The 26,884-nt window shown below is 51.0% G+C and overlaps 23 protein-coding genes across 23 annotated transcripts; 12 read left to right on the top strand and 11 right to left on the bottom strand.

Annotated features, from left to right (window-relative positions):
* Positions 1 to 5: 5 nt before the first annotated feature.
* Positions 6 to 748, top strand: BCR37DRAFT_380377 (dolichol-phosphate mannosyltransferase subunit 3-like protein). The gene is made up of 3 exons (XM_040869473.1): positions 6 to 180; positions 264 to 371; positions 415 to 748. The coding sequence occupies exons 1-3, from the start codon at positions 67 to 69 to the stop codon at positions 466 to 468; spliced, it is 276 nt and encodes a 91-aa protein (XP_040724848.1). The 5' UTR covers positions 6 to 66; the 3' UTR covers positions 469 to 748.
* Positions 414 to 2,345, top strand: BCR37DRAFT_380379 (uncharacterized protein). The gene has a single exon (XM_040869474.1). The coding sequence runs from the start codon at positions 815 to 817 to the stop codon at positions 2,117 to 2,119; it is 1,305 nt and encodes a 434-aa protein (XP_040724849.1). The 5' UTR covers positions 414 to 814; the 3' UTR covers positions 2,120 to 2,345.
* BCR37DRAFT_341016 (tRNA-histidine guanylyltransferase 1) lies at positions 2,131 to 2,910 on the bottom strand (the record flags this gene model as incomplete). The annotated part of the gene is made up of 1 exon (XM_040867382.1): positions 2,131 to 2,910. A coding segment is annotated over one exon (780 nt), but the record flags the coding sequence as incomplete, so codon positions are not given.
* A 405-nt stretch (positions 2,911 to 3,315) lies between these two features.
* Positions 3,316 to 3,792, top strand: BCR37DRAFT_334466 (RNA polymerase I-specific initiation factor-domain-containing protein; the record flags this gene model as incomplete). The annotated part of the gene is made up of 1 exon (XM_040867144.1): positions 3,316 to 3,792. A coding segment is annotated over one exon (477 nt), but the record flags the coding sequence as incomplete, so codon positions are not given.
* A 159-nt stretch (positions 3,793 to 3,951) lies between these two features.
* Positions 3,952 to 4,240, bottom strand: BCR37DRAFT_347958 (NADH-ubiquinone oxidoreductase B18 subunit-domain-containing protein; the record flags this gene model as incomplete). The annotated part of the gene is made up of 2 exons (XM_040867804.1): positions 3,952 to 4,068; positions 4,124 to 4,240. The coding sequence occupies 2 exons, from the start codon at positions 4,238 to 4,240 to the stop codon at positions 3,952 to 3,954; spliced, it is 234 nt and encodes a 77-aa protein (XP_040724852.1).
* Positions 4,241 to 4,527: 287 nt separating this feature from the next.
* BCR37DRAFT_341937 (uncharacterized protein) lies at positions 4,528 to 4,923 on the top strand (the record flags this gene model as incomplete). Its single annotated transcript, XM_040867411.1, has 1 exon — positions 4,528 to 4,923. A coding segment is annotated over one exon (396 nt), but the record flags the coding sequence as incomplete, so codon positions are not given.
* A 42-nt stretch (positions 4,924 to 4,965) lies between these two features.
* BCR37DRAFT_380384 (Sec63 Brl domain-containing protein) lies at positions 4,966 to 7,035 on the bottom strand. The gene has a single exon (XM_040869475.1). The coding sequence runs from the start codon at positions 6,935 to 6,937 to the stop codon at positions 5,036 to 5,038; it is 1,902 nt and encodes a 633-aa protein (XP_040724854.1). The 5' UTR covers positions 6,938 to 7,035; the 3' UTR covers positions 4,966 to 5,035.
* A 623-nt stretch (positions 7,036 to 7,658) lies between these two features.
* On the top strand, positions 7,659 to 8,501 carry BCR37DRAFT_341334 (eukaryotic rRNA processing; the record flags this gene model as incomplete). Its single annotated transcript, XM_040867395.1, has 1 exon — positions 7,659 to 8,501. A coding segment is annotated over one exon (843 nt), but the record flags the coding sequence as incomplete, so codon positions are not given.
* Positions 8,502 to 8,603: 102 nt separating this feature from the next.
* BCR37DRAFT_380387 (DNA replication and checkpoint protein-domain-containing protein) lies at positions 8,604 to 9,873 on the bottom strand. The gene has a single exon (XM_040869476.1). It carries the CDS (start codon positions 9,632 to 9,634, stop codon positions 8,666 to 8,668), a length of 969 nt encoding a protein of 322 aa, XP_040724856.1. The 5' UTR covers positions 9,635 to 9,873; the 3' UTR covers positions 8,604 to 8,665.
* A 59-nt stretch (positions 9,874 to 9,932) lies between these two features.
* Positions 9,933 to 10,883, top strand: BCR37DRAFT_393341 (glycosyl hydrolase catalytic core-domain-containing protein; the record flags this gene model as incomplete). Its single annotated transcript, XM_040871291.1, has 1 exon — positions 9,933 to 10,883. One exon carries the CDS (start codon positions 9,933 to 9,935, stop codon positions 10,881 to 10,883), a length of 951 nt encoding a protein of 316 aa, XP_040724857.1.
* BCR37DRAFT_46080 (uncharacterized protein) lies at positions 10,722 to 11,704 on the bottom strand. The gene has a single exon (XM_040872311.1). It carries the CDS (start codon positions 11,532 to 11,534, stop codon positions 10,911 to 10,913), a length of 624 nt encoding a protein of 207 aa, XP_040724858.1. The 5' UTR covers positions 11,535 to 11,704; the 3' UTR covers positions 10,722 to 10,910.
* Positions 11,705 to 12,504, top strand: BCR37DRAFT_46034 (uncharacterized protein). The gene has a single exon (XM_040872310.1). The coding sequence runs from the start codon at positions 11,875 to 11,877 to the stop codon at positions 12,274 to 12,276; it is 402 nt and encodes a 133-aa protein (XP_040724859.1). The 5' UTR covers positions 11,705 to 11,874; the 3' UTR covers positions 12,277 to 12,504.
* A 171-nt stretch (positions 12,505 to 12,675) lies between these two features.
* BCR37DRAFT_336191 (uncharacterized protein) lies at positions 12,676 to 13,542 on the top strand (the record flags this gene model as incomplete). Its single annotated transcript, XM_040867217.1, has 2 exons — positions 12,676 to 12,971; positions 13,011 to 13,542. Coding segments are annotated over 2 exons (828 nt in total), but the record flags the coding sequence as incomplete, so codon positions are not given.
* Positions 13,543 to 13,972: 430 nt separating this feature from the next.
* On the top strand, positions 13,973 to 15,508 carry BCR37DRAFT_402873 (acyl-CoA N-acyltransferase; the record flags this gene model as incomplete). Its single annotated transcript, XM_040871947.1, has 3 exons — positions 13,973 to 14,321; positions 14,363 to 14,444; positions 14,521 to 15,508. 3 exons carry the CDS (start codon positions 13,973 to 13,975, stop codon positions 15,506 to 15,508), a joined length of 1,419 nt encoding a protein of 472 aa, XP_040724861.1.
* Positions 15,509 to 15,746: 238 nt separating this feature from the next.
* BCR37DRAFT_393344 (uncharacterized protein) lies at positions 15,747 to 16,384 on the top strand (the record flags this gene model as incomplete). Its single annotated transcript, XM_040871292.1, has 2 exons — positions 15,747 to 16,064; positions 16,115 to 16,384. 2 exons carry the CDS (start codon positions 15,747 to 15,749, stop codon positions 16,382 to 16,384), a joined length of 588 nt encoding a protein of 195 aa, XP_040724862.1.
* A 47-nt stretch (positions 16,385 to 16,431) lies between these two features.
* On the bottom strand, positions 16,432 to 16,956 carry BCR37DRAFT_348160 (transcription initiation factor IID, 31kD subunit-domain-containing protein; the record flags this gene model as incomplete). Its single annotated transcript, XM_040867827.1, has 1 exon — positions 16,432 to 16,956. The coding sequence occupies one exon, from the start codon at positions 16,954 to 16,956 to the stop codon at positions 16,432 to 16,434; it is 525 nt and encodes a 174-aa protein (XP_040724863.1).
* A 109-nt stretch (positions 16,957 to 17,065) lies between these two features.
* BCR37DRAFT_393346 (YIF1-domain-containing protein) lies at positions 17,066 to 18,066 on the bottom strand (the record flags this gene model as incomplete). Its single annotated transcript, XM_040871293.1, has 2 exons — positions 17,066 to 17,983; positions 18,028 to 18,066. The coding sequence occupies 2 exons, from the start codon at positions 18,064 to 18,066 to the stop codon at positions 17,066 to 17,068; spliced, it is 957 nt and encodes a 318-aa protein (XP_040724864.1).
* Positions 18,067 to 18,315: 249 nt separating this feature from the next.
* On the top strand, positions 18,316 to 18,729 carry BCR37DRAFT_332938 (cyclase/dehydrase; the record flags this gene model as incomplete). Its single annotated transcript, XM_040867081.1, has 1 exon — positions 18,316 to 18,729. A coding segment is annotated over one exon (414 nt), but the record flags the coding sequence as incomplete, so codon positions are not given.
* Positions 18,730 to 18,906: 177 nt separating this feature from the next.
* BCR37DRAFT_402875 (emp24/gp25L/p24 family/GOLD-domain-containing protein) lies at positions 18,907 to 19,585 on the top strand (the record flags this gene model as incomplete). Its single annotated transcript, XM_040871948.1, has 2 exons — positions 18,907 to 19,395; positions 19,436 to 19,585. 2 exons carry the CDS (start codon positions 18,907 to 18,909, stop codon positions 19,583 to 19,585), a joined length of 639 nt encoding a protein of 212 aa, XP_040724866.1.
* BCR37DRAFT_380393 (uncharacterized protein) lies at positions 19,274 to 21,053 on the bottom strand. Its single transcript, XM_040869477.1, has 2 exons — positions 19,436 to 21,053; positions 19,274 to 19,395 (listed from the first exon to the last, which is right to left on the bottom strand). The coding sequence occupies exon 1, from the start codon at positions 20,886 to 20,888 to the stop codon at positions 19,596 to 19,598; it is 1,293 nt and encodes a 430-aa protein (XP_040724867.1). The 5' UTR covers positions 20,889 to 21,053; the 3' UTR covers positions 19,274 to 19,395; positions 19,436 to 19,595.
* A 673-nt stretch (positions 21,054 to 21,726) lies between these two features.
* BCR37DRAFT_393350 (uncharacterized protein) lies at positions 21,727 to 22,713 on the bottom strand (the record flags this gene model as incomplete). Its single annotated transcript, XM_040871294.1, has 1 exon — positions 21,727 to 22,713. One exon carries the CDS (start codon positions 22,711 to 22,713, stop codon positions 21,727 to 21,729), a length of 987 nt encoding a protein of 328 aa, XP_040724868.1.
* A 254-nt stretch (positions 22,714 to 22,967) lies between these two features.
* Positions 22,968 to 24,803, bottom strand: BCR37DRAFT_46236 (uncharacterized protein). Its single transcript, XM_040872312.1, has 2 exons — positions 24,736 to 24,803; positions 22,968 to 24,698 (listed from the first exon to the last, which is right to left on the bottom strand). The coding sequence occupies exon 2, from the start codon at positions 24,530 to 24,532 to the stop codon at positions 23,222 to 23,224; it is 1,311 nt and encodes a 436-aa protein (XP_040724869.1). The 5' UTR covers positions 24,533 to 24,698; positions 24,736 to 24,803; the 3' UTR covers positions 22,968 to 23,221.
* An 823-nt stretch (positions 24,804 to 25,626) lies between these two features.
* Positions 25,627 to 26,860, bottom strand: BCR37DRAFT_380398 (ribosomal protein L1p/L10e family-domain-containing protein). The gene has a single exon (XM_040869478.1). It carries the CDS (start codon positions 26,823 to 26,825, stop codon positions 25,677 to 25,679), a length of 1,149 nt encoding a protein of 382 aa, XP_040724870.1. The 5' UTR covers positions 26,826 to 26,860; the 3' UTR covers positions 25,627 to 25,676.
* Positions 26,861 to 26,884: the final 24 nt, after the last annotated feature.

The following is a 26,884-nucleotide window of genomic DNA, read 5'->3' on the forward strand; positions in this document are numbered from 1 at the left end:
TGTACAAAAACATTGCGGGCGACTACACGAAAGACTCAAACGCGCTCCATACACTCTCTGCGGGCCATGACAAAGGCATCGAGACTCTTTGCTGATGTACTGACCGCTTTCATCCTCTGGGTCGTCCTGCTGCTCGATTACGTGCCACTCCCAGCTTCCGTCAAGTCCATCATACCCGTCGTATGCGCTTCCTACTATCGCAGCAGCTCTCTGGGCTTGCCTCGATTTGTATACTGGAGCAGATAGGCTGACGATATATCTAGCTGCCATTATGGGCGATTGTCTCATTTGGCGCCTACTTGCTCGGTACGTTGGGATGGAATATCTTTACTTTCCAAGATAAGCATGACGCGTATAAGAGTCTGCTCAAGGTATTATTTCTCGCATTGATGTAGGTATGACTGACTTGTATAGGAGATTGAAGAAGCCAAGGAGGATCTTCGTGGAAAGGGCGTCACGGTGGACTAAAGAGCGATATACAGGGGGTTGTCTTGCGACGGGCTAGGCTACGATGTGAAGCCTTAAGCTTGTGCATGGCACACAAGAAACACGCGATACTGTCTTGAGAAGAGGCAGTAGATGCCTGTGCCTTGCTTCGACCTTGCTCCGGTTTGTATATAGTCTATAGAGCAGCTCGTTGAGGCTTCCTCCTGTGTAGCAGCAGCAGCAGCAGCAGCAATCAGACCCAACACCCAAAAGACGCACAACCAAAACCCCTGCATGCTTAAGCTTGAATCTCTCCTTATCCTCTAAATCAGCTCATCTCTCTCATTGCTCAGCTCCCTCTTGACTCTTGCTCAACTACAAACCAGCTATGACACTCTCTCAACCCATCGATATCGGCATCATCGGTATGGGCGACATGGGCAAGATGTATGCCCGTCGACTCGCAGCAGCAGGCCATCAAGTATACGCCTGTGACATCCCCTCAAAGCACTCCATTCTTCAACAAGAATTCTCAAAAGACCACGGCATCACCATTGTTCAAGATGGTCATGCAGTGAGTCGACGAAGCGATTGGATCTTGTATAGCGTTGAAGCCGCTGTCATTGAACGCGTCGTAGCGCAATATGGACCGAGTACAAAAGTGGGCGCTATTGTAGGCGGTCAGACGAGTTGTAAAGCACCAGAGATGAAGGCTTTTGAACGCTACTTGCCACCGGATGTCGAGATCGTCTCGTGTCATTCACTACATGGACCAGGTGTTGATCCAGAAGGTCAGCCACTCGTTGTGATACAACACAGGGCAACGGATGCTTCTCGCGATCAAATCGAAGCAGTCTTGTCGTGCTTCAAGAGTAAAATGGTCAGGTTATCTGCTGCTGAGCATGATCGTATCACAGCCGACACACAAGCCGTCACACACGCCGCCTTTCTATCCATGGGCGTTGCATGGCGCAAGAATGATCAGTTCCCTTGGGAAGTCACGCGATGGTTGGGTGGAATTGAGAATGTCAAGGTGAACATCACATTACGCATCCTATCGAATAAATGGCACGTCTATGCTGGATTGGCCATCTTGAATCCTGCTGCGAGGGAACAGATTCGGCAGTATGCGACGTCTGTGACGGAGTTGTTCAAATTGATGCTAGAGGGGAACCAGGCTGCTTTTGAGAAGCGAATTAGAGAAGCTGGACGTGCTGTGTTTGGAGCGTTACAAACGACGCATGAAGCACTCCTGTTGCAAGACGACGTGCTTGATCGATTCTCATTGGGATCCACGCCAAAGGAGCAGCATATGCCGAATTCACACCTCTCACTGCTAGCCATGGTGGATTGCTGGCACAAGATGGGCATTGTCCCTTATGACCACATGATTTGTTCAACACCACTATTCCGACTCTGGTTGGGTGTGACGGAGTATCTCTTCCGTCAACCAGCCCTCCTCTCGGAAACGATCCATGCTGCACTGCATGATAACCAATTTCGATCGGATGATTTGGAATTCACCTTTGCGGCGCGTGGGTGGAGTGATATCGTCTCATACGAGGACTTTGATTCGTATGAGAAACGGTTTCTTGACGTGCAAGACTACTTCCGACCACGATTTGCAGAAGCGACAAAACTTGGCAATGAAATGATTCGTACAATCTTTGAAAAGACGCAACAACAGGGCTAGGCCTCTTCTGCAAGGATGTCTGGATGAGCGAGCCAAAAGTCGTCTTGAATGATGTCTACGTGACATTCGCTCAAGCCTGCTTTCCGCCGCTTGTCGAGAGCTTTGTTGGACATGGCGTGGGTATTTGAATCAGAGAACAAGACTGTGCCCTTTCTGCAGATTGCATCCTCGTTATTGTAGTTGATGCCATACTCTTTAAAGAGAATCTCATTCTTGTCCTTGGCAAAGGTATGCATGAGTCGTGCTTGTGCCTCAGTGTTTGTCAGCTTTGGCTTGTTTTCCTTTGACTCATTCTGGATGAGCGCCCAGAAGGTCGTATTGTAGAGGTTATTGATGTGGCAATCTGCTTGTCGCCAACTAAAGTAGTCCCTGACATTTTGCCCCGTTGGATACAAGACGGCACGCGCATCAAACGAGGGTGGGTACTTCATTGCTGTATCTGGGAAGTGTTGACTCCATCGAAAGATGTAAGCAGCTGTGAAGACGGATGCACACGTCGAGATGAGCTTCGACTCGCGTCGTTCATAACGATTGAAGGACCGTGGAAACAGAAATGAGTACTCGTCTGAATCACCATACGCAAGTTGAATCTCTGGGAATGCATCAAAGACTGCAGCAGCAGCTTTGTTCATGAGTGCTAGAGCACCAAGATCATTTGGCTTTGTGAATCCATGAGCAGCTGAAAATTTATGGAAAGCATGGCCGTCGATGCGAACGATGATATAGGTATTGGGAAGCAGTGCGTCGTTGCGCTCAAAGGTCTTGACGTACTCGAAGCGAGAATTGGCCATAGCTAGCTTTATGCAGCAGATATCAAGGGAGCATCTTGCCAGCAGTCATGTGTGGTGGTAGGGAGGAACATGCAAAAACGTCAAGCAGCCTTGGAAGACCGCAGACGACACTCTCAAAAGTGCTTGAACTTGTCAAATTAGCTTGGGCCGAGCTGAAGATGAATGCCTCTCTTTCACTTGCCCCTCCGTAAAGAACGGCAGAGAAAGCGAATAGCTCAAACTGCTACGAGTGCCCTGAGAGCCATAAAGAAGGACGAAGATGCTGACTCTGACATCGCCTCTGCTGCAGGAAGCTCACAGTCTAATTCTGACGAGGATGAGCATGCAAAGGAAGACGTGAAGGATGTGAAGTTTCAAAACGTAGATGAGTCAGGGAATGGCGTACGCCCGAGTAAGCATCATGATTCCCAACGGTATCAGCATGTGGAGGTCCTGGTGACACTCATCCATCGCTGTATACAGACGCGAGAATGGGAACGTGCACTAAGGGGTTTCAGCTTGCTCCTTCGTGTTCCTGATGTCGACATCAAGCTCTGCTACGACATGGGACTAGAGATTCTACTGCACACAGAAAAGGAGAAGGCCATTGAGTACCTCTCTCGCTTGATTGTTGCCTTCCCACCCCTCACGCATGGTACAATTCTGCGCATGGAAGGGCATCAAACGCCGCGCGCTGAGGTATTCGTTCGGATCTTGACAGTCCATCGCATTCATCAGGGACGATTTCACGAAGCGGTGGATGCATTGGATCAATGGCTGCTCGTACCGCCTTTTCGAGACGATCGACAGCTCTGGCAGCTGTATGTGGCTATTTGCAAAGAGTTGGAGGATCAAGCCCGGCAGGCAGATGATGCAGCTGGTCGTGTCAAGTGGAAGTCGAAGGGGCTCAAGGCAGAGACGATGCAGCATGGCGGCCAAGCAGAAACAGCGAGTCACGTTTCCAGTAGAGATGGTTAGAGCCCTTGATTCTTGTGTATATGCTTTCTTCATTGCTTCTTGGCTTCGTAGGCCTTGACGCGCTTCTTGAAACTAGGGTGGTGGTCAGCACTGCCTTCTTGATCTAGGTGAAGCTTCGACATACTCTTCGTATTGGCACTTTTCGTAGCTGTGTCGCTCGTCCTCGCACTTGAAGGGCATGGAGAAGGTCTCACTCCGGCACTGCAGCTGGTCAGTCCATGTACATGTATTCATTGCATAGCGAGATGCCACATACCCTGTTGAGCGGAATGAGGAGATGCGCGCAGTTGTCCCGGGAGCCCAAGGGAAGCTTTGCTTTGGCCATCTCCTCCTGTGACGGGAGCTGTGATCCGCCCAAGACTGACTCGAGCATGGCTATTGTGTTGGCTCTTGCTGGTTGTTGGCGGTCGAAGAATCAAAAAGACGACGAGCACTCATACTCTACTCTCTATACTCAACAGCTAGACATCTACTAGGCTCTCTACACTACGGCTAGACTCCATCATGTCGGCATCAGGCGATCTTCTCAATGCCAATCCAACGATCCACCACGTCGCCACTCGCAGGACCAACATCAAAGCAGCGGCAAACGATATCTTCGCCTTGCCACTGGATGCCGACCTCGACAGCGATACAGACAGCACACACACCGACACGCATGATGAGAGCGAACCCATCGATGCCCAAGAGATCTTTGACTTGCTAGCGAGTATCAATGACCCGGAACATCCCCTCACCCTTGCTCAACTGGCTGTGATCAATCTGGATGATATCAACATTACGGAACCCAAGACAAGTAGTGGTATTCGCACTATTCATGTGGGTTTGACACCGACCATCCCGCATTGTAGTATGGCGACGCTGATTGGGTTGTGTGTGCGTGTACGCTTGACTAGATGTCTACCGAGTCGGTTCAGACTCGACATTAAAGTCAAGGAAGGAACGCATCAGTCAGAGCGTGCGGTCAATAGGCAACTCGGCGATAAAGAACGTGTTGCTGCAGCTTGTGAGAATGAACAACTCATGGCCGTCCTCAGCGGCATGATGGAGGGTTGTGCTTGATCAATGATTACATTTTTGAGTATACGACTGCATCTGTCTAGCGCGAGGCCACTTCTTTAACCAGTTCTTATAGCAAAGGGAGTATCAATTTTGGATCTATTCGCTTCTAGTCTGAGTCTGAGTCGCTCTCATCCGTGCTATCCAGCTCCTCCTCGCTCGAACTCGCATACTCGAGATCCACAGCGCTACGCTTGACGGCCTCTCCCTTCATCACAGCCATCTGTCCAGCAAGCGTATCTTCATCCGGCTCACTGATATCATCATCCCCAGCATCTGCCTCAGCAGCTTCATCCACCACCGTCAGCTCCAAATGATGCACTTGATCCACATCCTTGTACGTATCAGACTTGAGGTGTACTTGAAACGTATACATCCCAGCATGCGGTGGTGCTTGAAATTGCAACTTGAAGGTACGCACCTGTCCACCCACATCCTCAACACTACCAGGCCCAACAATCACACGATCTTGTTTATGATCTGCCATGAAGAACCAATAGCTGTTGACGGGTGGTGCAGGGAAACAAGGTGCAAAAGCAGTCGTATCACGTTCAGCCGTAGCAGCAGCTCGTTCATCCGCTCGTAAGATTGCCTCAACGTCACCTTCATCTTCCTCTTCCTCCAATAAAGCAGTCTTGTCAAGACTCGAGAGTCCTGCGCGTCTGACTTTGAGGACGAGATGAACAATAGCGTTGGCAACAACGTTTGTTTCGCCAGCGACTTGGAAATCAACGCGACAACAGTCTAATGCCGGAATATGTTTTGCAACAGCCAGTGTCTCTGCATATTGAGTGTCCGATAATTCCTTGAGTGCAACACGCCGTGCGGTCTCATTGAGCTGCAAGAAACCCGTCACATCAAGACTATCAAAAGCCAACCAGATAGAATGACAGAGTGCCGGTGTCATGTGTGGCAATTGAGCAAGGGGTGTTGACTTGGGAGGCAGTGCTTGAACGATGCAGGCAGAGCCTTCCATGACATTCTTGGTAGTTTCGAGGTATCCGTATGCGAGGCAGATTTGCATCAATGTCTTGTGCAGTGCGAGGACCGTATCGAGGATGATGACTTGCTGTTCTGCAAGCGTCCTGGATAGGGGCAGACGATGAAGATGAGCGCGGAGGAGGACTTCGGGGATGGGTCGTTTGGAGGTGATCTCAACGCCACCCTGCTCCTTGATCTTGCTGGCCAATTCTGCAATCTCTTCCTGGTCACCCTGCAACTCTGCAAACTCATCGGCTTGTGAGAGCAGCGTGATGATCTGGTCATGCGTCAAGTCATCTTCAATGGAGCGAAAGAAGAGCTCTGCTGTGCCAGTCTTGATGCCTTCCTTTGTTACTGACGTTGTCGAGTACCACCATCGACCAACGACAACAGGGAGGCCAAAGAGCAACACGAAGCAGTATGCTGCAAGGACCCAGAGGGAGTTACTGCCTTCCACCATCCACGAGGGCAAAGCGATACCGATGGCCGTATCTTGACGACCATCAGGATGACCAAACTCCAAAAAGTTGTTGCGAATATCTTCATCTGTCAGTGCTTTATACGCCTTTGTAATATCAACAAACTGATTTTGTACTTCTTCGAGTGTTTGATTAACGGCAAGCCTGACCTTATCTGGGTGGAACTTGATGGACATGCGCTTAAAGTGTTTCTTGATTTCCTTCTCCGTTGCAGATTCGGAGATGCCCAAGATGGCGTAAGGATCCCAGCTGATGGCTGCTTGTTGTTTTTGCGAGATGCCATAGCCTAGGTAAGCGATGAACGCCCAGCCCACTGCAAGAGCTGCATGTTTGAGGGACAAGGTGCGGCTTGCGACATTCTTGCTGAGTGGCCTATTTGCCACGAGTGCTTGTGCAGAGGCATCTTGGATGTGCACTGGGAATGCCTCTGCCTGTTTGCCAGTGACGTTCTTTGGGTAGAAGGTACGATAGGTGATGGGTGTGAGTGTCAGTAGCAGGAAGACGAACAGCACCAGTGAGCTGAGGTTGCCTGAATCGAACTCATACTGCATCCTGCACGCGGTCTCTCGCTATCCGAGTGTTGCCTGTCCAAAGAGCAGCCTCAGGAGCAGAAGAGAGAGAGGGGATGATATGGGGTGTCGCGTCTTGCTGGTCTGTGCTTGCTTGCTTGCTGCTGTGCTGTCCCAATTCCAAACTTTATTCACACGCACCAAAGCGCAGGAAAAAGTTGAGAGTGCGCTGAACGAGTACTACTCGTCTCTACAGTCCTTCATATCCATTACAATGGCCCGTAAAGCAAGAGGACCCAATGCCACCTCTGTAAAGGTAGACCCGCAAAAGGGCCGCACCAGCAAACGCACAAAAAAGATGGGTCTCGCCGAGGAAGTGCGCAGTATGCTACCTTCTGGTAAAAAAATAGACAAGGCCGATCAACCACTGGAGAATGCAGCCGGTAGAAAGGTCAGTGGCGCAGGGATTGTCACACTGCATGCCGCAGATGATTCCGAGGATGATATGGATGGCGATTATGAGCTCAAGGAGAATGAAGAAAGTGAAGCAGATGACGCAGATCTCGTGTCTGAAGGCTCACAGGATCTATCGGGGGATGAGCTCGATGACGATGATGAGTCGGCAGAATTCAGCGAATCTTCTGAGGGATCAGAGGCCGCAGAGATTGAAGTTGCGCAGCTGGATAGTATGGAGGATGTCGATGCGCTTGAGCAGACTGACTTGGATGCAATTGAGATGCCCTCTGGCGAAGCACTTGCTCGCCTTCAAGCAGAACTCGCAGCAGACTCAGATTCAGAGGAAGACGAGTCATTCGAGGCGGAAGATGCCAACAATGATACACTTGACGTTGCAACAGAAGAGGAAAATGACGATGTGGATGAAGTCGCACTTTCGGAGCTCGAATCAGATGTCGACGCCGATGCAGCAGATATGACACCCAAGACGCGCGAAACCGTCAACAACACAGCTGCCTTGGAAGCCGCCTACAAACGCATCGCTTTACCGTTGCCAAAACATTTCTCACATCACCATACACTCTTCACGGATGAACCGGTGTTGGTGCAAGACATCGATGATGATCTCAATCGTGAACTCGTCTTCTACAAGCAGGCACTCACCCATGCTCGTGTCGCACGCACACTCATTCAAAAAGAAGGTGGCGCATGGGAACGTCCCGCCGATTACTTTGCAGAGATGGTCAAGACGGATGATCACATGGAACGTATCCGCAAAGAGCAAGTGGCTGAAGCAACAGGTAAGAAGGCCTCAGCTGAAGCCAAAAAGCAGCGCGAGTTGAAGAAGTTTGGCAAGCAGGTCCAAATCAGCAAGACGCTAGAGCGTGAAAAGGAGAAGAAGACTATGACGGATAAGGTCAAGTCACTCAAACGCAAGCGTGGCGCTGAGCTTGAAGGTAAAGAAGACTTCGACGTCGCACTGGATGAAGCAGCTGCTGCACCTGGCAGAAATGCAAAACGAGGTGGAGGCGCATCAAGAGAGTCGAGGGATAAGAAATACGGCCATGGTGGCAAGAAGCGATTTGCAAAGTCCAATGATGCCTTGTCTTCAGGCGACGTCACCAGTTTCTCTGGTCGTGGAGGACGTGGCGGTGGTCGCGGAGGGCGTGGAGGAGCGCGAGGCGGTCGCGGTGGCAAGCGCGGTGGCGCACCACGTCCTGGCAAATCCAAGAGACATTGAAGAAGATCATGCTCGTTTCAAATCTTCTACTCATGCATAGCATCGCATTGTCTTTTTCTGTACGATACACACGTCTATCTTCGTCCGCCGAATCGGCCCCGACCAAATCTCGACCCGCCTTTTGCACCTGTATTGCGTAGCTTGAGCGACTTGTAGTTGGCTGACACAGCGCGCGGTTTCCTCCCCGTCTTGTTGGCTGCTTGTTGCTCTTGCTTCCTCGCTTCAGCTTTATCGCGAATCTCGAGATTCTCCTTCTCTAACCATTCAGGCACTTCTTCGTCCATTGTAGGTTGATGCTGTTTCGCAGCGACTTCCTCATCTCCAATCTCTTCATCACTGTCCGTGTCTACCCCCAGTGGTCGGTCTGAGGACGGCAATGCTGGAGCAGTTGTAGCTTTGGGTGCCTGAGGCCGCATTACGACCCGTCGACGAGATCGTTTGAGACCCTTCTTCTTCCATCGCACTTTACCAGTCTCTTCCGTGACAGCATCATCGGCGTCTTCATCAGAGCTAGTATGTTGTGCATCTGGCAACACCATCTCCTCTCCTTCCGCCTCTCGCAGCGCGTCGAGCGCATCATCATCTTGCGTATCAGCATCATACCAGAGACGATTCTGCTTAATGATCGCAGACAGGCTCGAGACACATTTTGGCTGGAATAAGAGGCGTGAAGTGCTTGAGACATCTGCATCGTCGAGTGTCAATGTGGATGCTTGTCGCTTTAAAAAGCTAGGCGTTTTCTGTGGCGTCTGACTGGTCCTGGCTGGAGACGGTGCTGACAAGACCAGATCCGTATCGGACTTACGTTTCTTTGATGGCGATGACAGCTTGATTCGTTTGGGCGAGGGAGCAAGGTGTGCAGGCGACGCATCAAACAAGCCCAAAACTCGGCCATACTTTTGCGGCGTTGGCCCAACAACAAGCGCTTCTTGACGCCAGATAATGGTCTGAGCAGGTTCTTCCTCTGCTTCAGAAGCACTGCCAAGGTCACTAGGTGGTTCGATAGCGTCTGAGACGAGGAACGGGTTGTCGTTCTTTTGCATGACGCCTGACGCCTATTCAGTACAGCTTGGTTTACAATACTCGACACTGTTCAAAGCAGCTTCTTTTCGCCCCTCTCAATGTACAGCACTCTTGAAGCAAGCCGTGTCGGCCACAGTGACTCTCTACAAGCTTGTTTGTTGTTCAGTTCAAGAGACGCGACTCGTTTGCAGTTGACGCGACTTGAACTTTTGTCTTTCGGGTCTGCGCCACAGCAAAACATTTAAGAGGCCAAGACAGCGCAACTTTGCACAGAGAGAAGAAGCTCCACCACTCATACATATACTAATACTTTTCTTCATGCCTGCTGGAAAGGCATTCTTTTTTGCTGCACTAGTTGCGCATGCCTCTGCCACGAAACGAGGACTCATCGGCGTTGACAATGCCCACAGCTTCGGCGATCAGCCGACCCTTATGGCCGGCACACAGCTCTCATGGGCCATGAACTACGGTGTCGGCCCAGGCAACGCTTCCTGGTTCGCAGGGCTTGAATACGTCCCTCAACTATGGGGCGGCAACGATGCCGCATCTTTTATGGACGAAGTGCTGAAGCAAGATCCATTGCCGAAGCACATCCTGACATTCAATGAACCAGATGGTTTTGGTGGCGGTCAAGCAACCATGACGCCAGCAAAAGCTGCAGAATTGTGGCAGAAATATGTCGAACCGCTCAAACAACACAACATGTCCCTTGGCAGTCCTGCGTGCACAGGATCGAACGGTGGGATCATTTGGCTTGAACAGTTTCTTGGAAATTGCAGTAGTTCTACCTGTACAGTCGACTTCATCACAACACATTGGTATGGCGACTATCAAGGGCTCGCTGATCATCTCGGACACCTCAACAGTGTTGCGAATGGAACAAAGAAGATTTGGGTCACAGAGCTGGGTATCGCGCATACAACACTACAAGCAACCGAATCTATGTACAACAGCAGTATCGCATGGCTCGATAGTCTCAGTTGGGTCGATCGTTATGCGTGGTTCGGTGCTTTCCGCTCAATAGAGTCAAACCTGGGGCCCAATGCAACTATGCTTGATGCGCAAGGCCAATTGACGCAGCTCGGTCGTCAGTACCTCAACTCCCCGCCAGCATCAGGTACAACTAGCTCTACGATAATGGCAACCGCAACGACAAGAACAATAGCATCGGCATCCAGTACAGCAAGAGCGAGTGCAGGCGACAGTTTGTTCTCTTACCAAGGATTTTGGGTAGTAGTCCTCGGCGCTGGCGCTGTTCATCTACTTTAGACTGCATCAAGAGATGGTCATGTGGTTTCATGTCATGGTAGCAGTCAGTACTCGACAAGGGGGCACTGCGGCAGGGCAACGAGAGAGAAATTTGCTACCTGACTTCCTAAAATTGGTGCCCTTGGCGTTATGGTGGCACTCTTGCACGGAGTGGCCATTGTCCTCGCAGAACAACCCATTCATGTGCCTCCACCCTTTGCCTTCAACCTCGACAGGTGTCTGGTATGTGCGTTGAACCACGTTGGCGTGCACAGGCCTGGACCCGATGATGAGCGCCGTTGCCACCGCGTTCGACTCAACATACCTGAAGAACGACCACATGTCAGGGAAGGCCTTGGCCCTGGCAGAATGGTAGAAAGAGACACTCATCTCCGTCTTTGGGAGTGCCTGGAAGAAATATTGCTGCATCCCTTCTGTGTCTTTGGCCATATCACGACCGCATTGTCGTGCCTCATCGAAGATCTCTTGCATAGAGACGTCCAACGTCTTGATGTCGGCCACCGACCAGCTTGCGCATTGTAATTGGTAAACTTTCGAGTCAAGCTTGGCACGAAGAGTGGCAGCCTCCGGAGCGTAGTGCCTTCGGACTTGCTCCAAGCATGCGTACACCGTCTCAGTGGTGTCAGCACCGTATAAATGCCTGATATGCATGCTGCAGTACGGGCTGCTGTCCAACAATACCTCTTGGAGCAGAGGACGCCTGTTTTCCCAACAGCTCCACCCCAAGTCGTTTGGGCACCACTGCTACGTCGAATGCTTGCAATCTGACAATGCGACGCTGCGCCAGTCAATCGACAGGCTCAGCAATTCCCTCCTTCAAGACGGATGGGTCAAATTGGTTTGACCTGATCAGGCAGCCAATCCTTGCCATTCAAGAACTCGGGCACATCTCCGTTAGTGCTCTTGCCGGTCTCAGCAACGGATGAATTTTTGGCTGTGTGCGGCGGTGATGCGGCTCTGGTAGCCCTTCACACACGATGGCACAGAAGGGATGCAGCAGATTTTCTTCCAGGCAATCCCAAAAACGGAGCTGAGTGTCTCATTCTACCACTCTGCAAAGCCAAGGCCTTCCCTGACATGTGGTCTTTCTTTAGGCATGTTGAATTTAACGCGTTACGCAGTTGCGACTGCACTCATCATCGGATCCAGGCCTGCGCACGCCAACGTGGTCCAACGTACATACCAGACGCCTGTCGAGGTTGAAGGCAAGGGGTGGCGTCACATGAATGATTTGTTCTGCGAGGACAATGGCCACTCCGTGCAAGAGTGCCACCACAATGCTAAGGGCGCAAATTTTAGAAAATCAGGTAGCAAACCTATCTCTCGTTGCCCTGCCGCAGTGCCCCCTCGTGTCTCGCCCATCCAATCTCCTGGCAGTCCGTCTGATGTCTAGAACAATCTCAGCAATCAGTTGCAGTTTGACAGGTTCGACGAGGAATGCCTAACTGCTTGATACCGAGACAGCTGCAGCAACCCACTGCCCTGATCTCCTGTTTTGTTTGAAGCCGAACTCTATAGAGCAGGCTGCGTAAAAGTATCGGTTGGTAGCAAAGTCGAGATTCTACGTGCCAAGGATTTGCTAGCGCGAAATATAAAGTTGCCGCCGGCCTCGGGAGACACTTCTTCGACCACGACCGTCGCGCGACCGCCGCATAGATAGCACTAGTACTACGAGCTCATATATAAATAGAGCTTGCGTCGCAAGTAATTCTACAGTCATCAACAGCTCTTACAGGATCTGTGCTCTCACACAATGCCAGGCTTACTTTATGGTCTTGTCTATGGCTACCAATACACTGCAAAGGACATCCCTGACCAAACCGGCAAGGTGATTCTCGTGACAGGCGGCAACACCGGTATCGGTTATGAAACATGCCTCATGCTTGCCCAAGCTGGCGCCAAAGTCTATCTCGCAGCTCGTAGCGAGGCGCGTGCCAATGCTGCCATTGAAAAGATTCGAGCTCGAAACCCCAAAGGAACCGTCCAATGGCTCAAGCTTGACCTGCAAGATCTTGAAAGCGTGCGAAGTGCTGCTCAGAGCTTCAGTAACAAAGAATCGAAGCTTGATGCGCTTTTCAACAACGCTGGGTAAGATCCCTCCTTGTGTTGAACTTGTCTAACCTTTAGCATCATGGCTACTCCGTACCAGTTGACCAAAGACGGTATAGAAGAACAGTTCCAGACGAATCACGTGGGACCCTTCTACTTGACGCGCTTACTACTTGGCAAGCTTGAACGCGCCGATGATCCACGGATCGTCAACACATCTTCATTTGGTCACAGATTCTACACTGCCAACGCCGAGTCCTTCACGTCTCTTGAGGAGGTGAACAAGACATGCGACAGCACTTGGACTCGCTATGGTCAATCCAAACTTGCAAACATCCTGTTTGCCATGGAGCTTGCTAAGCGCCACCCAAAGATTATGAGTAACGCTGTGCATCCAGGTTTCATTGACACAGAGCTTAGTCGAGGTACAGGAGCCTCCTATGGTAAAGTGTTTCAGACGTTGTTTGACTGGAGCATCAAATTGGGTGCCTCTGTTGTGGGTGTGACTCTTTCGCCACCCGAGGGTGCTCTCACACAGCTCTATGTTGGCACAGCCAAAAAGGTGCGAACGGATGCCATCTCTGGTAGGTTCTTCGTTCCTATCGCCAAGGAAGCGACACCCAAGGCGTCTGCCAACGCTGAGCAGGCAAGCAAGCTTTGGAAGACATCTGAGGAGATCTTGAAGAGCAAGGGACACAAACTTGACTTGTGAATCCTGCAAGAATGAGAAGATTGATAATTTCAAATAGAAATGCCGTACTGCGAGTTCGATTCAAAATACCCCTTGAAATTGTCACAGGCTCACAGCTCCTTATGAAGTGGCCACATTTCTTCAGATGCCACCCAGAACATGAACTGCCCTAACCCAAAAGTGCCACAACATCCAGACGACGCAAATTTGCGACAAGATCTTGAGAAGCTGCTGCATACTGCGCCGCATCTCAACTGCTCTGAAAAGACTCTGCACTGACTGAAGCCATCTTCCGAGCTCTACTCCAGATTCAAGCGCTCCAAACGCTCCGCTATTTGGCTCGCTAGCTATGCCGAGCGCCGCAGAGACTCTTGCGCGTGCCGAGACGCCTGCATCTGAGTCTGCATCTGGCTATTCGACGCCACGTCGTTCAGACTTTGCCAGTAGCTTAAGAGTCGGCTGTACAGTGCTTGCTTTAGCGCCGGATAAGACATTTAGGAAAGCTGAGATTCGGTCGCTACAAACGCGCGGTGGTGAACCACAATTTTATGTGCATTTCCAAGATTTCAACAAGCGGTTGGATGAGTGGATTTCCCTTGCTCGGATTGACCAGACATCGCCGCCGGAATGGCCCAAGACGGTTGATAAAAAGAAGCCCGTACCGCAGCCTAAATCGGCGACTGCCAATGGCCGGCCTGGTACGGGGCAGAAGACGGTAGGGCACAAGAGTGTTGCTCAGAAGACAATCGGCAAGCGGCCGAAGGGGTCTCGAGAGGGCACACCGACACGACCAGTGGGCAAGGCATCAAAGAAGCGAACGGGTAAAGGCGATGAGTCTACGCTCGCTTCTGAAGTCAACTCTGTCTTGGATGATGAAGATGAAGAGATGGCCGATAGCAAAGACGACGAGCTTGACTTGGTGGATGGCTCGAACGATCACAACAAGGGCAATGAGCCGGTCTCCAAAGAACAAGAAATTGACAACCTACGCACAGGTGGATCTATGACACAAAACATCCATGAAGTGTCGCGCGTCAAGAACTTTGACAAGATTCAAATAGGTCGTTATCAAGTCGAGGCATGGTACTTCTCACCTTGGCCGATTGAGCTGACGAGTTCACCGGTCTTGTTCGTGTGTGAGTTTTGCTTCTCCTTCTTTGGGTCAGAGAAGCAATTCACGCGACACAAGTCAAAGTGCGATTTGCACCATCCACCGGGCAATGAGATTTACAGAGACGCAACCGTCTCTTTCTTTGAAATCGACGGAAGACGCCAGCGTGCCTGGTGTCGCAACCTGTGTTTGCTGTCCAAGGCATTCCTTGACCACAAGACGCTGCACTTTGATGTGGACCCATTCTTGTTCTACTGCATGTGTATTCGCGATGAGAATGGTTGTCACTTGGTCGGCTACTTTTCAAAAGAAAAGGAATCTGCAGATGGTTACAATGTTGCCTGTATCCTGACATTACCGCAACATCAACGTCACGGCTATGGTCGATTACTGATTCAATTCTCTTACGAGCTCTCAAAGCGCGAGGGCAAGTCAGGATCACCAGAAAAACCACTGTCAGATTTAGGCTTGCTCTCCTATCGTGCGTATTGGGCGGAAACGCTGGTCGATTTGATTATGCAAGCTGGGGTGGAGGTGACGATTGATGAACTTGCCTCACGGACGAGTATGACTACTGCGGATGTGCTGCATACATTGCAGAACCTCAATATGCTCAAGTACCACAAGGGCTCGCACATAATCTTTGTCTCTGAGGGGGTTGAGCAAGGGTATGAGAAATGGAAGAAGAAAAGAAAGCGCTGGATTGACCCGGCTGGCTTGGCGAACTGGAAGGCGCCCGTCTTTACACAGGCGCAATTAAGGTTCAATTGGTAGAGATGATGCTGTATAAATGTATAAGAAGTGGATGTTACAAAGAGGTCGTGGATGTTGCAAAGTGGTGAATTTTGATGAATGGGAGGAACAATGGCTGCGACCGTTGCAACGACCATGATTGATGTCAAAGATCATATCAACTCTGTAACAAAGCGGACATGATCTATGTGCGATGCGACGTCTGCATAAGAAGCGTCGTTGCTGGTTCTATCAATCTCAGCATACTTGACAACCCACCATGCAACCAAGACCATTTGAGCAAGTCAACCCCTTTCTCCGTGATGACGGCGTCATTGCATCCATCCTAGGCACCTCTAGATCCGGCAGCATCGGAGCAGACGACAAGACCATGCAAGAGACTCGCTGCTTTCGGTCACTTGCTGCAACTGAGCCGCAACTCACTTTGCAAGAATTGCTATTACAAGCACCACCACGACCAGCTCAGCGTTTCTCATCAGCATCGTCTGTCTATTCAACAGACTGGTCGTCCGACTCGTCTTTCGGTGATGAGACGACCGCGTTTACTTCGACGCTGCAATACCTCAAACCACAGCCGGTACGTGCCTGCTCCCAAAAATGGTCAATGTCACACTAACAGTATCTTAGCCAACGCCGCAAAAGCCATCGGGCAAACTGCACAAACTAGTAGTATGCCGCAACTTCTTGCAATTGCAAAAGAAGCGCATCGCGCAGCACCGTACCGTGCAGTCATTGCTCGTCAAGCTATCTGGTCGAGATTGCAGGAACGATGCGCATTGGTGTGATGAGGAGAGTGGGTGGGATACACAGACTGCAACAGAACCAGTGTTGCTTGTTGAGAAGCAGGACGGGCGCGGTCGTTCGAGGCAGCGTAGCCAGCGATACGGATACTTTTGACCAGTTTGCAGATAACTTTTCCTTCCAAGCGTTCACTTTGAGGTCATTCATAAGAGCTTTTGATTTTCAGCTTGCACATCTTGCATGGTAACATCGCCATTCGTAGCAGCAGCAGCAGCAGCTCCATCCGTTCCATTTGCACCCATCAACGCCGCTTGCGACGCAGCCGGCAGGTCTGCATCCGACTCTGCCAACAAATCCCAATTCACAGCCGTCAAACAATACTTCTCCGGTGGTAATCTCAAGCCATACCCAGCACTCACGGGCGGTAATGCGCGTCGATTCCGTTCACCTGCGAGTTCTAGTAGGAATTCTTTTGGTGGTGCGCCACGAAACGCATGGGACATTTTTGCAGCGACGGCGAGCTTGACATCCGATGTATCCATTGTTGTGGCAGCCCTGTGTTCTTGAAAGACGAGGGAGTCTTGCAGGGTGGAAGCGACGTAGTTGTGTGCGAACGTGAGGAGCTGTTGTGGGATTTGTTCTTCATATTGGGGGACGTTGAGGGAGGTGAGGAGGAGGTGCAGGAGTCTTGCATCACGCGGTTTCGTCTCTTTGGCCGGTCCTGACATGGCTATAGAAGCTGGACAAGACAGCTCGCGTCGTGGTCGTGGTCTTTGTGCTAGGAAACAAAGCAGTCACATTCAGCAGGACATAGAAAGGTTGCTATACGGCACAGACCTACTTGAGCATGAGATACATCCAGAGCAACTGAGCAGCCGCAATACCAGCCAGGAAGTAGACACGTCTCGCCTTACCCGATCGACCCATCGCATCTTCTGTTCCCTGCAAGATGGCACTCCTCAAGCTACGCAGCATGAAGAAGGCAACGCCCAGGCCTGTGTAGAGGAAGGTCAGCCAGTAGACTGTCCGTCCTGGATTCAAAAGTCCAACGAGGTTTGTGACAATGATGCCGAGGTATTTATAGCCGCTGTAAGCAACGAGGTCGAGGAAGAAGGTCGAGGGGATATTGAGCAGGTAGCAGCCTAGCTTGATGAGAAGATTCTCAACCAGTAAGAAGGCCCCCGCCCAGCCTGCCGTGGTACCTAGTAGATCTGCTTGAAAAGCGCCTTGGATACCGGCAATTAGACTGTTGAGTAGGACGTATGTGACTGAGGCCATGATGGGAATGTACATATCGGGAGCATTCAAGTCATCCTTTGGATCCGCAAACCCATCGACTTGGCCACTCCCATCTCGCGTCACTTGACGATGCCAGGGATGATGTCGCCAGGGAAAGAGGACAAGGAGTAGTTTACGCAAGACATACGCATTGGTGACTTGGAAATACTTGCGCAAAGACGCGATACTGATCCAGCGAGAGACATTTTGGTTGACATAGGCTTGAGAGGCACTGAGTGCTTGTTGTCCGACTTGCAGGCCCATCTGTGCAGCAGGTGCATTCCAGTACTCTTGGCCTGGGAAGCCAGCATTGGGGCCATGTGGCATGCCGCCTCCTCCTCCTGGTGCTGTTTGCTGCTGTCCATATGCATTGTAGGCTGCTTGCTGTGTATAAGGCGATGCTCCATAAGGCTGCTGCTGCTGCTGCTGTTCTATGGGCGGTGATCGCATGTTCATGGGTGGGATCGGATGCTGCGGCTGTAGAGTCAGTATCGATGGATGTAGCTGGATGGATGGCTTACCTGAGGAGCGTAGATGGTGGGCCCTCCTTTGCCTGCCATGATTCCTGCTTGATACCCTCTCTACCCGGTCCTAGCTGTAGCTGTAGCAGTAGTAGTTGTAGCTGAAGTTGTACATCGCTGACTTTGACCACGCATCAAGAAGACCACCAGCAGCGACAAGCTATAGAAACAGGCCCAGAGATGCTGCTCTCTCCTAGACTCACTCTACTCAGCGCAAGGAATAGCGGCAGAAGAGGTCCTTCCATCTGCTGTGTCCATTCACGCCGCAGCTTCTTCAATCAACCTGCACAAACCTACACAGCGAATCGCACACTCCCATACACACAAGCAGCGCTCTTCAAGGTCATTGCAGACATCGATGCCTATAAACACTTTGTTCCATTCTGTACAGACTCACACGTCACGCAACATACGAATGATTCAACTCCCCTACCAACGCAAGCAGATTTGAAAGTGGGTTTCAAGCAATACCAAGAATCGTTTACAAGTCGCGTGCATTGTGTGCCTGATACCTCTGTCCAAGCAGTCGCGAGTCAGCATCCGCTATTCAAAAAGTTAGTCGCTGCTTGGCGGTTATCACGGGTTGGTGAGGATGCATGCAAGGTACAGCTAGAAGTGGAGTATCAGTTTGTGAATCCGTTGTATGGCGCTGTGTCTGCTGCTGTTGTGCCCAAAGTCGCTGGGCAGGTATTGGAGGCGTTTGAGCGGCATGTGGATACAGTGCTAAGGGATAGCAGAGAGCACGAGCAGAGGAATAGAGTCAAGAGAGTATAGCTAGTTCTGGTGAACTTCTGAACTCGTCGCGAAACAAAAAAGTGAACACGCAACCAAGCAGCAGACTACATCTACACAGCACCAGACTGCAGCCAGTGACGCGCCATGCAGCTACTACGTCTCCTTACATGGCTCCCAGCAACCAGCGCCCTCTACTTCTACCTGGAAGGCGGTGAAAAGAAATGTATTCAGGAAGACCTTTCCATTGGCACACTCGTCGTTGGCAAGTACCGCGCAGAAGAGTACCGTGCAGAGCTCCAGCAGTACGCTACCAACCCTGAACTAGGCATCCAAATCACTGTTGAGGAACTAGCAGACAACAACCATCGTATTGTCAATCAACGCGGTAAATCGGATGGCAAATTCACATTCACAGCGGTGGAAGTTGGGGATCATGAGATTTGCTTCCAAACCAATGCCGGTAATGGCTGGTTCACCAGTACGCATGTCAAGTTTCACTTGGAGCTGAGCATTGGGCATACAGATGATTTCAAATCTGGTGGTGGTACGGATAAGGTGAAGGACTTGGCACAGCGTATCGAGGATCTTAATGCACGACTCCAGGACATCCGCCGGGAACAGGTCTTTCAACGGGTCAGCCCTTTCTCATTTACTGCACACGGCTAACATACAGGAACGTGAAGCAGAGTTCAGGAATGTGAGTGAAAAGACCAATGCACGCGTCGTGCGCTTGTCGATTGTACAGCTGTTCGTGCTCGCTGCGACGTGTGCTTGGCAATTGACTCATCTACAGACCTTCTTCACCAAGCAGAAGCTCGTCTAGGTATCAAGGTCTACAAGACTGCTTCTAGTGTCTCTGCCAATGCATCTACGTTTGTCTTCTTCTCATCAGGTGCCGTCCTTGCCACTGTCTTGCGTATCGGTGTTTCCCTCTCAGCAAAACCCTCCTCGCCAGGTCTGAGTCTGACATACCGTGCATCAATAAAGTCTGAAATCCCCGCCGTTGTTCGTTCTTCCATAAAGGCGATCCTCGTCTTTTTATCCCAAAACCTGCCACTGCCAAACATCTCAACCAGGTGACTTTGCAGTAACTTGGGGTGCAGCTTTGTCTGTATTGCGTGGTCCATGAATCGCTCGACTGCATGCCATGGACACCCGACTGCATCCTCGCGTCGAGTCCTTGAGAAGAGTGCAGGGTTGGCGAAGAGACCGCGCGCAGACATGACTCCAGCACAACCTGTCGCTTCATAGATGCGTCTCGCTTCCGCTGCATTAATCACGTCTCCATTCGCAATCACTGGAATCTTGACACTTTCCCGAACAAGTCGAATGGCTTCCAAGTCAACGGGTTCAGAGGAACGTGTTGATTTCGTTCGACCATGACAAGTGATCCAATCCACACCACTCGCTTCCACCATTTGTGCCCAGGCCACCGTCTCCTTCAGGTCACGATGCACGCGCATCTTGGCTTCTAGCAAGATCGTCTCACCCACAGCTGCACGTGCTGCTCGGATGAGTGCACAGACGCGTTCCGGTTCTTTCATGAGCTGTGCACCAATCCCAGCTTGACACGCCCATGATTGTGGACAACCACAATTCAAACCAACAGCATCTGTATAATCCCGAACGAGCAAACACGCTTTTGCTAGGAACTCTGGTTCTTTTGCAGCAAATTGGACAACAAGCGGCCGTGCATCCTCTCTTGAAGAGTGAAACTCTGCGTTCCGTGCATTAGGATGGTTACTGAATTCTTTTGCAAGGAGCATAGGTGTGTAGACTAAATCACAGTCATAATGGGAGACTGTCGAGCGAAACGCTAGTTTTGAATAGCGGACCATCGGCGCTGCAACAGTGATGGGTCTGTGCTCGGCTTTGCGTTTTGTGAAGAGGTGAGTGATTGGGTTATTGGCTTTTGTGCGAGTATGTGGGTCGCCCCGGTAGCAAGGGTGCGATGCATCGTGTGGGAGTGCTCTGAGGGTCTCAAAGTCCATCTGGCCAGAGGCAGCAGCAATAACAGCAGTATACAGCAAGAGCAAGAGTTGAAGTAGAAGTAGAAGTAGATTGAGGATGAAGTTGAAGTTTTGTGCCTGAAATTTATTTCTTCCCAGAGCGACGCGTCCCAGCATGCAACAACACACTTGACCAGATACAGCAAGTCCAGGCCTCTTTCTGGCGTCATGTCCTCCCTCGTCGCACTCAAGGATTTTGTTGCTTCCAAAATCGTCGCAGTCATCAACGCACTCGGCCAACAACTCGATCCAGACTTCCGCTACGATCTACCCACCCTCTCACCAGTCGGCTACCTCTCGCAATACACGCTCAAGGACTTTATCCGTATGGTCATCATCATTGGCGCTTATGCACTCATCATCAGACCGCTCATGGAACGAACCATGCAAAAACTGAAAGATCGAGCAGAAGCAAAAGGAAATGGACCACAACCCATTCCTGTAGAGATGCCGGCATGGGAGAAGGAAAAGACGAGTGAGGATGCAGCAGCCGATATGGATTGGGGAGCACGACTTAGGAAGAAGGCGAGAGCTGCACAGAAAGAGCGGGAAGCGGCGCATCCGGACGATGAGATGGCAGACAGTGAGCTGGACAAGTATCTTGACTGAGACTAGACCGGTTACTGATGCAACAATGGTGGATCATGAAGCAACCATGCTGATGGTTAGATGATTGGATTATTGGCTTTGTCGCATACAATGACTATCTGATGAAGAACCCGCCTTAGATGGACGAACCTACTTCGATGTCATTGGATCAAGGAATACTCTGACGCTATCAGCTATAGATGCCATGCTCGCTGCCACTCCAAATAGCAAATGCTCTCATCCATCCAAGTCGCCTCCTGCCACCCATCTCAACATCCAACCCCTCCGTCCAACCGTGAATCGACCCAGAACCAGCTGGGCCTTTTCCTTGTTTCCAGTGTCCACTTCAACTTTGTCCAAAAACATATCAAGCATGAGACGCGATACTGCTGCCTTTGCTCGACGTACGCTGCCTCCTGCCCTTCTTGCGCATTGACGTCTGGATGTGCGAACGTAGGGATTTCTCTCGCTTCTCCAAGTCATACTCCATCGAGACCTTTTGTGAAGCATGCAAAACCAGATGATCCGTCGAGGTCTTTCCTCCTGCAACTTGCTTGCTCAACACATCACTCAAGTATGATTCACCTTGCAGGTGCTTGAAGTTGGCCGACTCAACTTTATCGAAGTCAAAACCATACGCAGACCAATCAAATGCCGTCCCAGCTTTCTTCAAGATGGGTGAACAGGCCACTGCAGCGTCTGCTGCTTTTGAATTGTGTTTCTTACGTTCTCCACTCTTTCGCTTTCCACGGGGACAGTGCTCAGCATGTGTGATGGGCAAGTCTCGCCAATCTTGTTCAGCGAATATTGCACCAAGTCGATCAAACATACTTGGACGACGTGCATCGACCGGTGGCGAGGAGACTTTGAATTGGACCAAGTCAAAGTTTGGAAAGGTCTCTGATGATCCACCTGATAAGAAACCTTTGGTGCCACTTCCAGTAGCAGCAGCATCTCCACGACCAGCGTGTTTAGGCTGCTTGAGACCGGCACCCGCAAGCAACTCCTCTTCTTCATCATCATCCGACGAATCAGAACTCGACATGCTCATAAAGCTACTGCCTGCAAGACGCGCATCATCCGAGTAATGTCCAGTCATCTCATGCGCATACATCCTAGGACCAAGTGAATCATACTCCTGCTGCGTAGCTTTTGTTTCCAATGCAGCCGTCAAGGCTGACCCATCGTATAAAGGTCCACCGGTGGTTGTTTGATGGAGACGTGTACTGGCTTTGGGCGTTGCTGCATGGTCTTTTCGCTCTTTCAGTCGAGTGACGGGTCCTTGTCCCTGCCAGGGTGATGAGACTGCCGAGGAAGTTGTGCGTGGACGAGCAGTACTTGCATGTGCGAGCATCTTTGCGTGTCTTGGCGCAAGGCAATGGGAATTCGAAGATTGTGGTGAAATGCGCAAGGGTTGCTTTGCTTTCTATAGAGCAGGAGACACTCGATGCGAGGCCCTCTGCATGCTTTGTAGGTTGTGGTCGATGTGTTGTTCGATGGTCCAGGGGTTAACTTTTCTCGCAAAAATCGCAGAATAGACCCATCGAGCCTCTTTGGCTTAGAAATACAGAGACGAGCTGCCTTTTATGACGTGGCCTGGCCCCGGGGCTGTCTCGCAGGGCCTCTGAATTGACTCTGATGACTTGTCTTCACATGGTCAATGCGACCCTATGCGAGGCACCCCTGACCAAAACGCAGGACGCCGTTGACTCGTCAATTTTCGAGGGTATGCGATGCGAGGATGCTGCAATGTCTGATTGGAGCTGTGTCCTCCATTCTGGTCGCTTCTACCCAGTCTATAGGCGTTTTCTTGTCATATAATCATGCTGCTTCGTCCTTCTATCCACTCAATCATGTTTCTTTCACGCAGGCGGCAAGTGTGCACCAAATAGCACAGCTTGACAAAGCCCATACAGGATCCAGCCATGTATTGCCCATCGCCAACCTTGACTCTCATTTTCCTGTACAACACGACGCGCTAAAAACCAGTAGACACCGGGAAATGCAGCCATCATGCGTGTAATGATTTGAGCATGTGCTGTGGTGAAAGTCAAAAATGTCAAGAGCCCCTGTTGGATGCCCGATAGCGACACATCGAGTGAGACGAGACATAAGAGGTAGCTGGGTGCTGAGAGGAGGAAGAGCGGGAGGTTATTGAGGGTGAAGTAACGACCGAAGCCAACATGCCAGTAGTGATCCTGCACAAAGGAATAGACGATCGGTGGGAAACGATCACACCAGGGTCGACCGGGACAGTAATGCATATAAGCGACCGCTTGTGTGAGGAACCAAGGACCACAGATGACGGCGCCTGCTAGACCAGCATTCACAAGGCGTGTTGGATCCGGCCGCTTTGGGAAGAAGTAGAAAGCATTGATGATACCTGTTGCACGCGTCAAGCCGGACAAGCCAAACAGAGATGCTGCGACTTTGGGGTACTTGTGAAGGAGCGCAACACCTGAAAAGGTCAACGCACAAAACAACGGTTCCGTGTAGCCGACGCAGAGAAAGATACCAGCAGGGCTGATGATGTGTAGGATGGCAGCAACCTTGGAGATGCGCTCTGAGCTGGTTGCATTAAGTGAGGCGCGATATAGCGCAATGATGGCGATGTAGTGGCAAGCACATCCTAGGACCATTGGATGGATAAACCGCAGAAGGAGCGGTAGGAGAGGTCCAAAGGCATGCTCTTGTTCATACACGTAGCCATGTCTCGCAATGTGCTGAAAGTAGACCGAGTCCCAGTGCATCAGTCTTGTGCTATAGCTCACCAGTGTAGAGGAGCTGTCATACTCCCCCGTCCAGGACGCACACAGGGCCAGCAGAAGCAAGACGGCTTTGTAGCATACAAAGATAGTTGTCAACTCTCTGAAAGGCGTCTCTGGCGCGCGTAATGCAGATTTCATCCGTGGCAAGCTCGGTCTCTTCCCAGGTTCCAACATCCCTGGTCGTTTCGCTGACGCAGCTTGATGATGGGGCCCTCTTAGATAATCCGACGCGCGTCTCTGACCCATCTCTGGCCGTTCCGTTGAGAAGGATAACGTCGCTATGCTAGCCCTGCGCGGCGAGGCAGCTTGGACCGTGATAGTTGGCAGAGACGTAGCTTCATCGTTGCATGCAGGGATGGTCAGCTTGAGCTTTTCTGGCGCATGCTCCGGTGCAGCCACAGACATCCGTCTATGCCGCAGTTCTCCTTAGTACTTGCTCCCCTCCTGAATGTTGTGCAAAGGGCTAGGCATAGGCTTGCTTTCTGTGTGGTGGGATTTAGCTAAAAAAAAGCTACGTCGTATTCAGCTCAACTACTGTCCTCCATTATAAGAAGGAAGCAAAACAGAGAACCTTCCGCACAACGTGCCTCCAGCTCTCCACGCAGAACAACGCTTTAGTGCCGTAAGGCAAATTGGCTGGTCATAAAAGACACAGCATATCTCGTCACTCCCAGTGCTAGTCTCAATAGTGATGCTGTTCCCCAGCGTATTTGTAGTAAGGATTGCCGTAGCAAGCCTACCACAAGACCAGACAGGCTGGCCAGCGCAATGCTTTTTCGAAAAAACCCCGAAAAAAGCTTCGAAGCAAGCCGTTTCGACTAGTATGGTGAGATCCACTCATAGTGAGAGCGAGAAGGGGACACTCCCAAAGTGGGCATGCTAGACTACGCGGTCGAGAAACAGCGTATCGGGACCGGCACAAGAAGAACGAGGGCTCCAATCGGGGACCAGGCAGAACCCCGACCGATTTGATAATCAATGCCGCAAGGGCCGGCAATGATGCAGTAGGTGGTCATTATATGCCATAAAGTAAACTGGAGGGAGCTGTACGCTTTGACCGCATGCGGTAAAGGTACAATAAGCTCAGATGAGACCTCCGGGGCCCCAGGTTGCCTTTGGTGTTGACCTAGTTGCTGCCATTTGTTGTTTGGAGACGACAGACGCTCCAAGAGAGTGGAAGGGAACTCTCTTACCTGTTTGATTGATGTTTGGACCCGAGCAGGAGTGACCAGGCTCTTCAAGACGACAAGTCGGTCTCAAAAACAGGGCGAAAAAAAATTTTCACCCGCCAATTTTGCACGAATACAGCGGACAGGTGCCTGTTCTACCGTGCTTGCAAGGAGGCGCTGCCGTCCAGCGCGAGTCTCCTTGTCTTAACGCTGACTGACCGAACCCCCTGCTCTGTAGCGTCATCCTCAGAGCACGTTTCCACCAAAAAGTGACTTTATGATGTGTTGGTTCGGTGTGTGGTTCTTGTTTATGACGTTCCAAGAGACAAAAATTTGGCAGAACAGGGCGATTTGGCTACGGGAAAAACATGATTCTGCTGCTATACCTTCTGCTTCTTGGCTGCCTTGGGAACGGCCTTGCTCGCCTTGGCAGGTTTGACAGCAGCAGCAGGCTTGCTTGCCTTAGCTGCCTCTTTCTTGGCAGGCACAGCTTTGCTTTTTGCTGGTGCATCTTTACTCTTTGTAGCAGATGCAGTCGCCTTGTCATTCGCAGCGGGCGTCTCCTTCTTTGCCTTCTTGTTTGGCGCCTCTGCCGGCTGCGGTACACCATCAACAACCTCCTGCACAGACTCAAGTTCAATACCAGGCACCTCCTTGGAGTGCTTTCGCTTCCTTGCATTCTTCTTCTCCTCAATCGCTTGTGTAGCTTCTGCATCCTGTACTTTGTCCATTTCAGGATCGAAAACCTTGTCTGCCATGTAAATGGGCAATGCAACAGAGGCAGCCGTTTTGATGTGCAAAGACTTGACATTTTGCCATTTCTGTGGGACATAGGTCTCAATCACTTTGTCTGCCACGGCTTTGATGTTGTCGGCTACTTGTGCAGCTGTTTGTCCTGCAAGACCGACTTTGATGGTCGTGCAAGTGCCCGGTGCGAGGTGCAGATAGGTACTTGCCAATGCCTTTTCAATCTCAATCTTCAAATGATCCTCCTTTCCCTTCTCTGCTGGCAAGACAACAGGAATCGGATTGTGCTTACCCGCATAAAAAGTCTTTCCCAAGATTGACGGTAGCAAGTGCACGACTCGGTCATCCGCGAAAAACACATCATGCGCATCCCGAAGCGCGCGTTTCGCCTCAAATGTCTTGTGCTTGCCCTTGAGCTTTGTCACACCCACAACTCTTGTCACCTTCTTATCGAGCCCCGCCGTCTCCACCATATCCTTGTACAGCCGCTGTGGATCCTTTGTGATGAGACAAACCGTAGCATCGTCTGCAACAATCGAATGGACGAGCGGTATACGCGCTGGCTTGAGTCGCTTTGTATCAATGATGAACTTTTTAGTCGTGAGACTCAGCCAGATGGGGGTATCGAGCTCTGGCGCATCGACATCGGTGGCAAGGAGGTTCTTCTTGCTCGGTTTTGTCGCCGTGGTGGCTTCCTTTTGTATGTGCTTGAGGAGGGCCTTGGAGGCTTTGAGGACCTGGCTGCTGTCTAGCTCTGAGGGTAGCTGCGATGCCTTGGCCATGCTAGCAGTCTGTAGAATAGAGCGGTGTAGCTGTCGAGTCGCTTCTTGCTCGTCGAAAT

This window comes from Protomyces lactucae-debilis (genome assembly GCF_002105105.1).
Source record: "Protomyces lactucae-debilis strain 12-1054 chromosome Unknown BCR37scaffold_11, whole genome shotgun sequence".
Taxonomy (NCBI): domain Eukaryota; kingdom Fungi; phylum Ascomycota; class Taphrinomycetes; order Taphrinales; family Protomycetaceae; genus Protomyces; species Protomyces lactucae-debilis.